Source organism: Hipposideros armiger, unplaced genomic scaffold (genome assembly GCF_001890085.2).
Source record: "Hipposideros armiger isolate ML-2016 unplaced genomic scaffold, ASM189008v1 scaffold_556, whole genome shotgun sequence".
Lineage (NCBI taxonomy): Eukaryota > Metazoa > Chordata > Mammalia > Chiroptera > Hipposideridae > Hipposideros > Hipposideros armiger.
Window position 1 is genome coordinate 811,788 of NW_017731906.1, and position 14,287 is coordinate 826,074.

The following is a 14,287-nucleotide window of genomic DNA, read 5'->3' on the forward strand; positions in this document are numbered from 1 at the left end:
CCAAAGACCAAACTCGCCTGCATTAGCTCCAACACCCCTCAAATGCTTCACGTACAGAAAATGTCCTTGCCACCACACTGTCCTCTTTCGAGTCTGCAACTTCCCTCGGGTTAACATGCCCTCTCTGCGTGTCTACTTCTGCTTAACTCCCACTGGAAGACTCAGCTAAAACATCCCCTTTCCATGAAGCCATCCCTAATTCTCCTGGTGGGGACTGGGTACTCCCACAGCCCCTGAGCTGCTTCCATCACTGCCAACATAGCTGTCTCCTTTTCTAAGCGACAACAGCCCAAGAGTAAGGACCATAACTTTAGCTCTCGCACTTAGAATGTGCCTGGCTCAAAACAGGTACCCTGCATGGTTTGCTAAATGAAAAATAAAATTGACAAAGTCATACATGCAAAGACTATCCATGTTGGAAGGAAAAGTAACTGTCATCCAGTAAAAACGGCCGGTCAGTGCTCGCATCTCATTCTTAGCACATGGTCATCAAGCGCTATGTGTATCCTTCCTACGAGAGGGAGCTCACTACTTCCCACAATCGCCCCTATTTTTAGATAGCTGATGACTGACCACATATTTTTATTGAATGGGAGAGGAAGAAGCCCATGGGATGAAAACAGAAGAGAGTTCATTTAATCATATGACGATTTATTCCTTCTCTCTGAGCTAGGTTACCCAGCATAAACCTTAAGACTTCAATGCAAAACAATGTCTATATGCAGCAAACTGCTTGACTCTTGACAAACAGTGATGCTGCTTGTTCAGAAGTCTGCTCATTGAGGACACAGAAAACATCAGCCAAAAGCAAGAGCTGCGCCAGTGGTTGGTGGGGACGCAGTATTGGTGGTGCCAGGAAGAAACTTTCATGCTGGCTGATGGTGCTTGGAATCCCCCACTCCTCACCTGTCAGTCCATCAGTCATGTACCTCTCACAGAGCTGGGGTGGGTGCTGACCTCTCCCAGTGTGGCTCTCCCTTTCACCCAATGACCTGCAGCAGGGATGGCAAATACCTGGTATATCATCAGTATCTCCACTCCTGTGCCCACGACAGACATTACTAATCAATCACACAGACTGTTTTCCATTGAGTCATAATATAGCCTCAGGATCCTTCTCAACTCAACTTTCTAGGCAGCAACAACGAATCCATCATACAAAGGAAGAGATGAAACATGTATGGCAACTTGGCCTTGAAGTCAAGAAATTCTCTAAATCAATCTTCATAAGGGGAAAAGAAACCTGGCATACCAAAGGAGGCTTATTATAGCTTGAGATATTTAAGGAGACTGCCTTGTTTGCAGGACTATCATCTTCCTGATTCCTTGTTTGGATTCAAGAATAAATTCAAGAATCTGGAGAGGGAAGTGACTTTACAGCTTACATCACCCAAAGCCCCATCCATGTTCAAATCCCTTCTCTATATCCCGAACAAGAAGGGGCCCGTGCGCTATTAATCATTCCTAGTGACAGCACTTCCTACCTCTTCAGACAGCCCTTTGTTCATCCACAATAACTTCGCTTGTTACAAAGTCCGTTTTCACAATGGGTGGCACTCTGTCTACCTCTGGCCAGTTTGTTCATTTCTGCTTATTGGGCTTCTACTGAACAAATCCCCTTTGCTTACAGAATTATCTCAGAACTCCTTAGCATGGGTTCAAGCCCTTCTCAAACTGGCCTGGCCTACCTTAAATCGTAGAGCTATAGAATTTGAAGGTTGAAGAGGACAGAGGGCAAGCCAACCCTGTGGGATGCTTTTACTAACAGGCTGATTTACTTAGAGGCAACAGACTCTACACAATGCCTATGGATCTCTTCAGGTTAATATTTTCCCTGGGAGCAGACCAAAAAGAGGGGTCCAAAGCAGGAAACCAGACCGTGTGGGAAATACATCAAAAGAGCATGCAGTGGGAGGCATCCTGTGGTAGCAATAGGCCAGGAGGAGTGTCTTACATGGCAGAGATGCCCTGGGGTCAGGTAGGAGGCCAGTCATTGCTGCTCGAGAGCTCCGTGTGTCCCTCAGCCAGCGCGAATTGCTTACTATGAATTTTGTACCCTGGGATTTCTCTTTCCTGGGTCCCTGGCCATGATTTAACTCTGGACCTTGGCTCCCATGGTACCCTCAGGCTACCTGGTCAGACCCACACCTTCAGACGTACTTTCCTGGCTTGTGGTCAGCACAGTCCAATCTTTGGCACCCCATCTCCTTCCTGTTCCTCACTGTAGCTACATGGCAACAATACGAGAGGCCTGCCGGCTGTCCAGCCTCTCCAACTTGTCATTTCCCTTGTAGTGACTCCAATTTATGACACTCATGTCACAGATCACCACCTCAAACATCAGTCTCAGTACATGCTTCTGCCTAACGCTGGGGAGTCAACACATGAAAGAGCAGATGCTGAGCTCACTTCCTGGCACATGTGCAGAGGGGAGGAGAAGAGGGCTCCAAGGAGCGGACCTTAACAGTTTGGGGGTGCAGGCCACTTCAGAGCTCCAGGACTGCTTGGCTGGCCCTGCCTGCTTTGACTGCCATGCTGGCGCCAGGTGACTTCAGAGCCCACAGGTGTCTTGGTCACTGCCCTCTGGGCCAATGGGAAATCAAGGGAAGCTGGGGTGAGGGAGGTGCTTACCCACAAAGTATGCCAGCAAGATGACCAGCGTGGCTGAGATGACGATGGCGCTCAGGGCCGCGCACTTCCAGTTACAGTACTTGGAAGGCTTCTTGAGGTTGAAGGCTGGCCGGGCAAAGGTGCTGCGGGGTAGCGGCCGGGGCGGAGGTGAGTACACTGTGCTGGACGTCAGAGGGTACCCCGGGGACGTGGTGCAGAAGAGAGGGGAGGTGCCTCCGGGCTTGAAGAGGAAGTGCCTGCGGATGGAGAGAAGCCAGAGGGTGTCAGGGTCTGCCGGCTCACCAGGAACCCAGATCAACCTGGAGGACAGAGGGAGCACTAGACGCATGCAGAGAGGAGCCTGGAGAGAGGGAGAGTCACCACAGAGAAGACGGAGGGACAGGAACAAAGAGAGTCACAAACTGGACCACATGACAAGGGCACACGAAGACAAGTTTCCACGGAACACAGATGGGACAGCCCTACCCAAGGGGAAAACCACCCGAGCCAAGGCGGAAGGTGTTACCTACTCGACAGGAGTCTGGGGGTTGAGATCCTTTTCATGGGAAAGGTTGGGGCTGGGATGCTGTTTCTTAGGGAATAAACTAGCCGTTCTCTAAAATTATTGCAGTAACTTGGAAAGTGTCTAAAATCCTGGTCTGTATCCTGGAGATAATGGAACCTAAAAATTGTTTTCTCCCTCTAAGACCTAATTCACCAGTGCACCTTGGTGGAGGAAGGGGATACCACTATTTTTAAAGGAGGCTGTGGAGTGTGAGAACCAAGAAACCACCACTAAGTACTGCCGTGGTCAAGAGTCCCCTAGCGGCTGCTACACAATCAATGGCAGCAAACGCCTGCAAAACGCTCTGCTCAGAAGCCAGACTGCTGCCCTTCAAGCCCCTGGTAAAAGCTTTGCAGGAGGACCGACAGGCAACTGTATCCTAGCTGTCATCTCCAGGGCGGCGTGGCGTGGTCAAAGCACATGGCTATAGCCAAGGCCATGGGAGAACTTGTACATAGCCTGGAGGATGGGGTGCACTCATCTCCCAAGTCTTAAGGTAAAAGGTAAATCTTAGGGGCAATCTTGCACCCTGCTGGGGTGCAAGATGCCTCAGGCCACAGAATACATATCTGGGGCCAGAATACGTACAATACAGGGCCTGTGCTGCCTAAAAATTGCTACATGAGATGGCTTTCAGAATGGCAGAGGCAGCCAATGAGATGCCGGAGCTGCATATTAACAAGGTTGCTGTTAATATGCTAGGGAACAGGGTATTCCAAGGATACACTCTTGCAACTTAAACGTGGACTTGGGGATGGACATGCAACATGGCATCATCACCTCTTCCGGGAGATCCCAGGGAAAGGTCTCAGGGGCTGCATGCAAGTGCTGGAGCCGCGGGAGAGCACACACTGAGAAGAGGAGCATGGGGATGTCACCTACCCGTCACTGTAAGCCCCATCATGGCGGGAGGCGCTGAGAATGTCCATCTCAATGAGGTTGTCCTGCAATGTCCCTAGGAATGGCTGCTTGCCTAGGTTTCTACGCACACATGGAGACATGAATGAAGCAATGAGTCATGCATCAATGAAGGGGGGCAGTAGAGAAACACACAAAGTGGCTGTCTGGTGCAGCTGTGCATGAGACCAGCGGGACACAATTTCCAGGCGATGGGTCTGTGTGCAAGCCGCATGTGCAGGGGGTCTGCTCGGCACAGCGCATCCAGAGGGAGCATTCTCTGTACAAACCTGAATGTCTGGCAGTCGTGTGTATCAAACCACAGCACCCAGGGATGAAGACTGATTATATGTCTCAGGCACTGAGCTAGGCACGTGACATCCATTTATCTCAAATCTCCAAAATAGGCTATGCCAGGAAGGCAATATCCCCATATTCTACAGATGAGGAAACTGAGAGGTGGAGAGGGAGAAGGACTTGTCTGCTAGCTTACTGTCTAGCAGAGTACAAAGCAGAAATTGGAGCTTGGGTTTATCTGGTGCCAAAGCCTGTGCTTTCTCCTCTGTTTGTTATTGCCTCCCTCTGCTTGAACAATAGCTAGAGACACGCATTTTGCCAGTCCGAAGTAAAAAGACAAGCATTCCGGGCCATTTTCTTCTACAGCAGCGGTTCTCAAACTTGAGGAAGCGCCAGAACCATCAGGAGAGCTGTGCTTTGCGGAGGCCCTCCCCCAGAAACTCAGAGTCAGTAGGTGGGGGTGGGGCCTGAGAATCTGCATTTCTTGCAAGCCCCCAAGTTGATGCTGATGCTATTTGGAGTGTCACAGTGCTTCGGCAGTGCAGAGACCTAGATAATGACTAATTGGCAAGAATGGCACCCTACTGGAGACAGAAGGGGGGCTCTTTGGTTCCCCCAAGTGCACGGAGGGCTGTGCAGCACTTTGTGACTGTATCTATTTCTAACCCAGAATGAAAATAGACACACTAGCCCATTTTGGTCTCAACTATGCCTGCTAAGTGGCATCATTCACACTTGAGTGCCCTGGATCCTGTTTTCTGGTATTTTCAGGACTGCTGGCACCTCACTTGAAAGCCCTGGAATGAATCATTTGGAACAAGCTGGTGGTGGCGTCAGCCTGTTGTGTGCATGCGAGGGAAGGGCTGGACACAGAATGCTAACTTTTGGACCCAGCCCTGCCAGGGTCCTTCCTTCTGACTTTGACGAGGTCTTGAGAACCAGGAAACCCAAATTCCAGACCCTTTTCTGCAACTTTCTCGCTGTGTGACTTTCTGTAATAACTTTAACCTCTTCTAATTGTATACTTCCTTCATCTGTAAGATGCGGATAATAACAGGAAGCTGACAAAGTTGCCGTTGGGCCAACTGAGTAATGCTGGAAGAATTTTCAGGGGCTAAACAAATATTACAGAATTATTATTGCTAAATATAATAGCTGCTTTCTACCACACAGTATTCACTATGCTATTGCTCTGCAGCTATTATCCAGCTTAAATCTTATTTCTTAAAACAACCCTAGAAAGTAAGTAATATCATCTTCGTTTTGTAGGCTGGCAAAGCAAGGTTCAGAGAAAAAACTTTTTAAGGTCCTATCACAGAGTAAGCAAGCGGTAGAGCCAGAATGGAACCTCGGTTTCTCTGACCCCAGTGCTCAGGCCTCTCATAATCCTGTGTCACTGCCCAGACTGTGGTTCTGCCCCCTGGCTGGCCTCACAGACCAAAATGAGGAGGGGCTGTACTATCTCAAAGCACGATTGCATTAACATTCCAGGGGACAGTGAGAGCACAAGGCACCACTGTCCTGCAGCCAGGACCACTGAGTACCGCCATGGTGGTGGGGACCTCCTCTTCCAGGGAGTCCTGAAACATGTTTGGGCCCAGCAACCTGGGAAGCAGGCTGCTCTGGTGGTGTTCAGGGCCCCTAGGGCCTCCCACAGTGCCTGGGAGGAACTGAGGGGTGTGGAAGTCCCTCAGAGTGGCCTCATTTCTTCCTTCAGTGAGGTGGCTTCCTGGCACAGCAAGAGGCACACAGGCCTTGGGGTCAGACAGGTCCCAGCTCCATCCTTCACTGGCCCTTGGGCAGGTGAGTCTTAATCTCAGATCTCTCTGAGCAACCCTATACTGGGATAATCACTCTCCTTATAGAAGCTAAAGTATAATTTGGATCATGTCACTTCTCTGCTTTCAACCCTCCAACGGCTTCACAAGAATAAAATCATCGTCCTTACCAGGGCCCACAAGATCTGACACCCTGTTACCTCTCCAGCCGCATTTTCTGTGCCACACGTATGTACACCAGCCTCCTTGCTGTTTCTCCCATAAGCTAAGCCTTTGCTGTCCTTTGCCTGAATTGCCTTACCCCCACAATCTGCATGGATCACTCCTGCCCTTCTCACCCTAACTGTAACAACTCCCACCCTACTCTACCCCATTGCCCCGTGCCCCTTGCAACTGCTCTAGTTTTCCTCACACGACCAGACACACACCATATGTATATTGATCTGCTTATTGCATTCTTTTCCTAATGCAATGCGAGTGCCATGAGGATAGGAACCTGATCCGTCTTGTTCTCTGTCCACGTACCCAGAGTCTAGAAGAGTGCCTGGTACCCGGTAGTAGGCACTCAATAAATATTTGCTGAAAACTGCAAATGATTGGGTACACAAAAAGAAGTATGCCTGGCATACTGCAAGTATGCAGCTGGTGTTTAATTGAAGGTAGCACAGGTGGTGTTGTGTTATTATTTCCTCCCTTTCCTGCACTCCGGGAGAGAGTTTCATCTTTCTACAGTCCATATGGCCAAGCCTGAGCAGGCCCTAACTGCCCCTGTCCCGAGGGCCCAGGGATGAGCTCCTGGGGCCTGCAGCTGGTTGCATAGCATAACCCCAGAACACCTAGATTTTGGCCTGAATCATGAGGCTAGAACTGTGCTCTCAGCGAGTCACATCTATACTTTAAAACCCATCAGAAACAAGTAAATATATTCAGAGAAAAAACACATAAAGGATAAAGATCAAAATGTTAACAGTGTGTGTGTGTGTGTGTGTGGGGCGGCCGGTTAGCTCAGCTGGTTAGAGCACAGTGCTCACAACACCAAGGTTGCCAGTTCAATCCCCGCATGGGCCACTGAGCTGTGCCCTCCACAACTAGATTGAAAATAACTTCTTGACTTGGAGCTGATGGGTCCTGGAAAAACACACTGCTCCCCAATAAAAAAAGAAATATCAACAGTGAGAATTTTCCAGTGTCTGGATCGAATGATTTTTACTTTTACTTTCAAAATTTAAAACGAAAGTTATTTTAAAAAGATAGAACAATTATTTAAAAAGTACAGATCTACTAGGACAAGAGGCACTGCAAGTGAACAACACGTTTCTAGAGTGACAGCATAGCACATTTCCTGAAAGAGCCTCTACACTCATGTTAATTTGGATATTAATCATTTAGATCACTTAGGAATTTGGGTGGACACAAGTACTTGCTGAAAATGCTGCCTGTTTAGAAAGCTACCACCTTGAAATAACTTCATTCAGTGCTATTAAAACTTAGTGTTGGGTCAAAGTATTAGGCCTAATTAGATTGATGATGAACTCAAGGCCCAAAGAGACACGTGTCCTGCTCCCAGACATACAGCAAGTCAGTGACCCGGCTGAAACTAAAACCTAGGTGTCCCGACTCCCAGTTCAAGGCTCCCCCCCTAAATTTCCTGCCTACTTTCTGCCCCCAACACTCTGGGTTTCCAGTTCTTCCAGAAAACAAAAGTTACAAGGGTTGCCTGATGGGGACCCTAAGGTCTGAGCCCCCCTTGGCTAACAGTCCTGCCGGGGCTTCAGCTCACCACTGCTGGAAGTCAGGTGTGCATACAGGATTCATTTGGCCCTGACACTGGGGGATGTTGTTACCTCATTTTACAGATATGGAAACTGAGGCCCAGGTAGGTTAAGTGACTGTCCCAAGATCATATGGCAACAAAAAGGTACAGATCTGTCCAACCTCACAGCCCCAAATGCCTCTCAGGAAAGACTGAGTTTTGGGGAGTAACCTACAGCCAAGCGCTGTACTGCTCTTAAAGCTTTCCTGAGAGTGTCACGGGGACTGGCTCCCCTCTAAGCCTGAGCGGAGGCCTTGGGACAGTCCCTGAACTGCCTGAAGTGGGTTCCTAGTGCCATCTCTCTACCCAGGGTAAGCTGAGCTTGCCTGCCATGGGCAGAACAAGTAGCTTTTGGGAAAGAAGAGGCTGGAAAGTCGCAGTGGCCAGTTCTCCGCCACTGCCCTGTTCACCAGCCCATCTCCTCACAGTGAGCCTGCTGTTCGGGACTGTGTTTCTACCCACAAAGCCTTGGGGCAGTCACCCGGTAAAGCAGAACAGGTAGGGATCAAACTCCACATTCTGAAGCTGAGACCCCCAAGGAGTGGACGGTGTCAAAGACTCAGCCAAGACCACACAAAGAGTTAGTTAGGAAGCTGGTTCTTGAACAAAGAAACAAACAAAAAAAATGAACCAAGTCTTCCAGGCCACAGGGATCCTTCCAAAAGGCCAATCCCGTGTCCCTCTCCTATTTAAAAGTCGTTGGTAATCACTCACTCCCACTTCTGCCACCCTTAGGCCCCATGCCCATGGGAAAAGTGCAACCTCTTTTTCATGTAACTAAGGCCGTCCATTACTGATCCCCATTGACTCTCATCTCCAGGGGGGCCCCCGGGACCCCCACTTCACCCAGCTCTTAGTTATCTCTCCAAAATACTAAGCTCTGTCTTGGCTCTGTGCCTTGGCACAGCTGTCCCTCCTCTCAGGATTCCCGTCTCCCGTGTAAATGCCTACGAATGCACGCCTAAGAAGCTGCCTTTACTAATCAGGAAGGTGGCACTGGACAGGGATTAGGCGCATGGGCACTGGATCCAACCGGCCTGGGCACGGACCCTGGGCCTGCCACTTACTGGCTGTGGCTCCTCAGGCAAGTCACTTAACTTCTCTGTGCTTTAGATTCTTATTCAGATTCTGTGCTTCAGTGGGAATGATAAGAAGACTGCCTACCTGTGCTCAAAAGGGCTAAGATAGCATGTCCTTTGAAAGGACTGCTTGTAAGGTGGGCCCTTGGCTGGTGACTGGAAACTTAGGGTTCAAGAGGGTTCCCGCCATTCACTGATGAGAGAGGCTGACTCACTGTGCCTAAACTATTTGTACGATAACATGGCCTATTCTGAACACCTGCTTTCCTTCTGGGGCAGTGGTTCTCAACCTGTGGGTCACGACCCCTTTGGGGGTCGAACGACCCTTTCACAGGGGTTGCCTAAGACCATCGGAAAACAAAAAGATATTTACATTACGATTCACAACAGTAGCAAAGTTACAGTTACAGAGTAGCAACGAAAATAATTTTATGGTTGGGGGTCACCACAACATGAGGACCTGTATTAAGGGGTCGCGGCATTAGGATGGTTGAGAACCGCTGTTCTGGGGATCTGGAATTTGGGTATTTGCCAGGCAGAGGTGCCTGTGTGATCAGCCCCACTGAATATCCTGGACACTTAGTCCAACCAGGGAGGCTCAGTAGAGTGCCCACAAGGGCTCTGGGGGTGTTTGTTTTTATTGCTACTTGATGCTCCCAAGCAGAGGGAGCCACACCCTCCTTTCCGCTCCAAGTACCCCCCCAGTCAGAGCATTATCCCGGATACTCTGTCTTCATTCATTTCCGGATCTGCCTCCCTCACCAGACTATGAGCTTCTTATATGGCTTATGTGTCTTATGCATGTCTGTGACGGGATAACCAAACGGCAGGAATGACTTCCATCCCAACTCCTTACAATGCTCAGGGTTTGGCCTGGTCCACCAGACCAGGTTCGTGTGCCATCCTGGGAACCATACTAGGGCTGGATTGAAGACCACCAGGATGGTCTCCCATCCTCGAGGGTGAGCAAGGCTGTTCCCCAAATTGAGCGTGACCCTAAAATAGGCCCCAGGCTTCCAAATCAGGCCTGAGTCAAGAGGAGCTACAGCCCAAGTCTGGCCGCCTTCTGCCCTGGCTCCCCCTGTAGTAGACAGGAGCCTGACGGGTTATTAACCAGACAGTCCCTGGGAAATCAATTAAGTATCTAATGCTGCAGAGTGTGGAGGAAGTGGGTCAGGATTTAGGGGACCCTGAACACATCGCTTCCGCCAGAATGGACCACAGATGTACCTGTGGGGGCTTAGAGAAACCTCTAACCCCAGCTCTAGAGAACATAGGTAGGTCCAGTCTCCTCCCTGGGGGACTTAGTTACCCTTGGGGACTGTCATAGTCACAGAGGGAACAGGGAAAGGAATGGGTTAACCTTGTCCTTCTGTTAGCCTTTTTTTTCTGCCAGTATGAAATCTAAATCCCTTCTGGTCCTTCTACCAGCTGTTAGGGTATTTGCTCAGCTATTTATTTTAGTCTCTCAACATAGGCTCAGTTTGGCAATGAGGGAAGGGCCTGTGACTATTTCTCTGGCATCAGGAGGCTCCTTAATCTGGTGGGGCTCGGCAAAGCTGTAGACAACGATCTCAAATAGGGACTGTTCTCTGGGCATCTCGGCCTGTGTTTATGCTGTGCCTCGCAGGCCCTTCCTACCTCCCTACCTCCCCAGCTCTTCCTGAAACTACTGCTTGCTCTTCAACTCAGTCATGCTACACCTGGTCCGCTGGGACGTCTCTCCTTTTCCCCCACTCAAGTTTCAGGTGAGTATATTTATTCATCCTTGTGTTCCATCATTCATTCATTTTGCCTGCATATTAATATTTATCAAGCACCCACCAGGATGCAAGCCCTGTGTTATGTGCTGGGGATCTGAGGCAATTAAAAGCCACATTAATTGTGCATACCTCTATCATAGAACTTAGGCTACTGCAAGTCTGTTCTCTAAACTGTCTTCCCTACTAGGCACACAGTTGGCATTCAGTGAATATTTACTGAACAGTAAAGCACCACCTGATAAATAGTTGAGCATTTGCTACATGCTAAGACATTTTCAGACATTATCTTATGTAATTGCTACACCGGCTTTATGAGGCAGTATGGTGGATTGGATTAGAAGGAGCTTAAAAATTCTTGGGCCTCTCTTTGAGAAGGGAGGTCTGCTGTCCCTCCTCTTGGAAGCTGGTTGGCCTACGATGGCTCTGACCTGGAGAGCCACCTACTTTGATACTAAGTGAGACAAACGAACATCCAAGCAAAGGGAGCAGCTATCATGTTCCACACCGAGAATCAGAACCATCGATGATTTGCTGGCTGCTTTCAGCCATGTGCAGTCATTCAATAAGCATATTGGAAATAATGGAGATCTGATTAAGCTACTTCGAGTGGCATGGCATATAATTATCTGACTCGGTCACTGATGGGAGCAAAGGGGGCCCGTACGGAAAAGTCACACACAATTTTAAAGGATATCAACAAACACAGTATTAACAGGCTGGGGTGGGACAGGTTGGGCTACATCTCTGAGAAATCTGCTTCTGGAAAAACGATTCTATAGGAGTAAAGTGGTGCAGAAGAATGTTTTCTCTCACTGGACCGCACCAGCTCAACGTGCAAATATCATAGTCATGTGCCAGGCAGAGGCAGAGGGGTACACTTGCCATGGATGGAATTAATTTCACTCCTTGAAATGTAGTATGATTTTTGTCCTCGGCACAGATAAGGAGCAGGAGTTGGGAGATAATAAAATCTCTGTTTCCCACTACTTTGAGAAGTAGAAGATGAAGATGTTCCCAACTGTACCAGGCTGGGCGGCTCCATCTTCAGTTTAGGGAGAGCAGGGAAAGGCTTGGTTCCCCAAAGTCAACAACGCTTATCTCAGAGGCGTAGCAGTATGGGCAAAGCTAATGTTCGCCTTTATATTTCTCTGCATTTTCTCCAGTAAGTTTCGTTGTTTTTGTAATCATAAAAAAAAAAAAAATTCCATTTTGGAAAAACAGTGGCGAATCAGAGGGTAGGAGGACAGCCACGGAACTGAAACTGACTGACGTCCCTGAGCAGAGTGAAGCACTCCACAAAGTTGGAAGAAGGGAGAGGTTGGTGCGTCCAGGCCAGGAGAGACCCAGAGAAGGTGGCTGTGCTGTAGGGAAACAGCACTGCATACGGAGTCAGGCAGCCTGGGTTCAAATCTTAGCTGTCCATCAATGGCCTCTGTGACCTGAGCTAGTCACAGACCCTGATTCTCAGCTTCTGAAACTCCCAGATAGGATCACAATAATAAAGTTGTGAGAGACGATACATCGTATCACAAGTATGAATGGCCCTGTAACCAAAAGCTGAGATATGAATGTTAGGGATTATTAGGGCTTTGGGTGTACAGGGGGTAGGCCTGCAGGAGAGGTGAGGGAGAGGAGGGGCGCAGAGGAGGGGAGAGAGCATTCCACTATGCACCCACACAGGCCAGGCAGGCCCCATGTGAGGCACAGGGTGACCGAATCACCGTAGGGAAACCTGGAGGCTCCAATCACTGACTGAGGGCCTGCTCTCTGCACATACCTGTGCCAGCCACCTTCACACACATTAGCTCTCATGTACTTTTACAACAATCCTCCTCAGCAAGCGGCATCCGCATTGTGTAGACAAGGACGGTAAGGCCCAGAGGGGTTTAGCAACTTGGCCAAAATTATACCTTTCATAAGCGGCAGGCTAGCCCTGGGCCTGGGGGCTGTTTGATCCAAAGCCCATGCTTTTTCTGTCCTACTTCCATCCCACGGTCCTACTCTCCGGCAGCCAGAGAGCCGCATCCCTAAGCTGTGTATTGTACCTGACCCCAGCTTCCTGGGCCAGGGTAGGCGGTGGGTACACAGAAGGGCCCCACCAGAGCCCTGGGGTCTCAGCCTGGCGGCCCCTCCAGCCACCCGGCCACCCTCCGGCCTGTTCCTGGTGGCCTCAGCCCCAGCCCGCCCACGGGCCCCGCACCTGGTCTCCAGGGGAATGTTGCTGTTGAGCAGCCAGTTGTCCTGGGCGTGGGCTGGCTCCTGTGCGCCACCGGCAGGGGGCTCTCCGGAGAGCGAGTGGTCCGTGGGGGCTGGGCTGGGGTTGCTCCTCGGAGTGAAGTTGCCCCGGTTCAGGGAATTGATGGAGGCTGCGTGGTGCTGGTTGGGGGTATGCGCGTGCGAGAGTGGTGGCGGCGGCGTCCGGAGCCGCGAGTGGTTCTGCAGGCCGCCCGGGTGATCTAGGGCACAAACACGCGTGGTCAGCGGATAGCACCTGGCATTGCCATGGCCTGAGGTCCAAATGAGGGACGCACAGGGGGTGACAGACCGTCAATGGGCTCTGGAAAATCATACACATTAGTAATGCATTCAATGAATATTTACTTGACAGGTATGCATTGGGCATCTACTATATTCTAGGTGCTGGGGATGCATCAAGGAACAAAACAGACAAAACCGCTGTTCCCATTGAGCTTAAATTCTGGTTAAGAGAGACAATAAAGAAAACTTTAAAAACAGACTGGCCTCCAATGCCACCAACTTCACACTGCTGCTTTGATCATTTTGGGGCAGTGTTTTTCAAAGTGTGGTCTGGGATGCGCGGCTTCAACATCACTGGGAATTTGCTAGAAATGAAAATTCTTGGGGCTCTCCCCCAGACTTACTGAATCACGGACTCTTGGGTCAAGCAATCTGATTTCACAAACTCTCTAGGTGATTCTGATAGATGCTAAAATTTGAGAACCACTGATTATATGTAACAGTACACAGTGAATGAAACAAACAAGTAAAATACATAGTTTCCTGAGATGGTGATGATCTGAGAACCACATAAAGCCAGAAAGAGGCCTAAGGCAGTGGTAAAATTTTAGAGAGAGAATGGTGAAATTTTAGACCAGGTGGCCTGTGATGGACTCAGGGAGAAGGTGGATTCTGAGTAAAGGGAGATAGTGTAATGAAAAACCACCTAGGATTATTCAAAATCACCATTAACATGTATGGAGCACTTACTGGGTGTCAGTATTAGGAGCTCTCTACATGTTTCAATTCAGCGAATCCTCACGACCCACTACAGGGCAGATACTGTTTTTAGCCCCATTTCGTAGAGGAGGGAATTAAGATACATATTTTCTTTACTCCCTTCAACTACTCAAGCAATAGATATGATCAGCAAATTTATAGGTGAATAACTTAAGACTCAGAGCAGGTACGTTAGTGCCCGAGGGCACCTGGCTAAGTGAGTGTTTTTCACACAGAAATAAAGTTTC

General features: G+C 49.4%; 1 protein-coding gene across 11 annotated transcripts in view; it reads right to left on the bottom strand.

The window, feature by feature from the left end:
* Positions 1-14,287, bottom strand: part of TENM4 (teneurin transmembrane protein 4) — a 601,437-nt gene that overhangs the window by 209,814 nt on the left and 377,336 nt on the right. For 9 of the 11 annotated variants that reach the window (XM_019623651.1, XM_019623656.1, XM_019623654.1 and 6 more), the window contains 3 exons: positions 13,003-13,258; positions 4,058-4,156; positions 2,632-2,867 (listed from right to left, as the gene is read on the bottom strand). In XM_019623651.1, the coding sequence (XP_019479196.1) occupies positions 2,632-2,867; positions 4,058-4,156; positions 13,003-13,258 (591 nt within the window). The remainder of the gene's footprint in view (positions 1-2,631; positions 2,868-4,057; positions 4,157-13,002; positions 13,259-14,287) is intronic. The other 2 variants (XM_019623660.1, XM_019623657.1) reach the window with 1 other exon arrangement.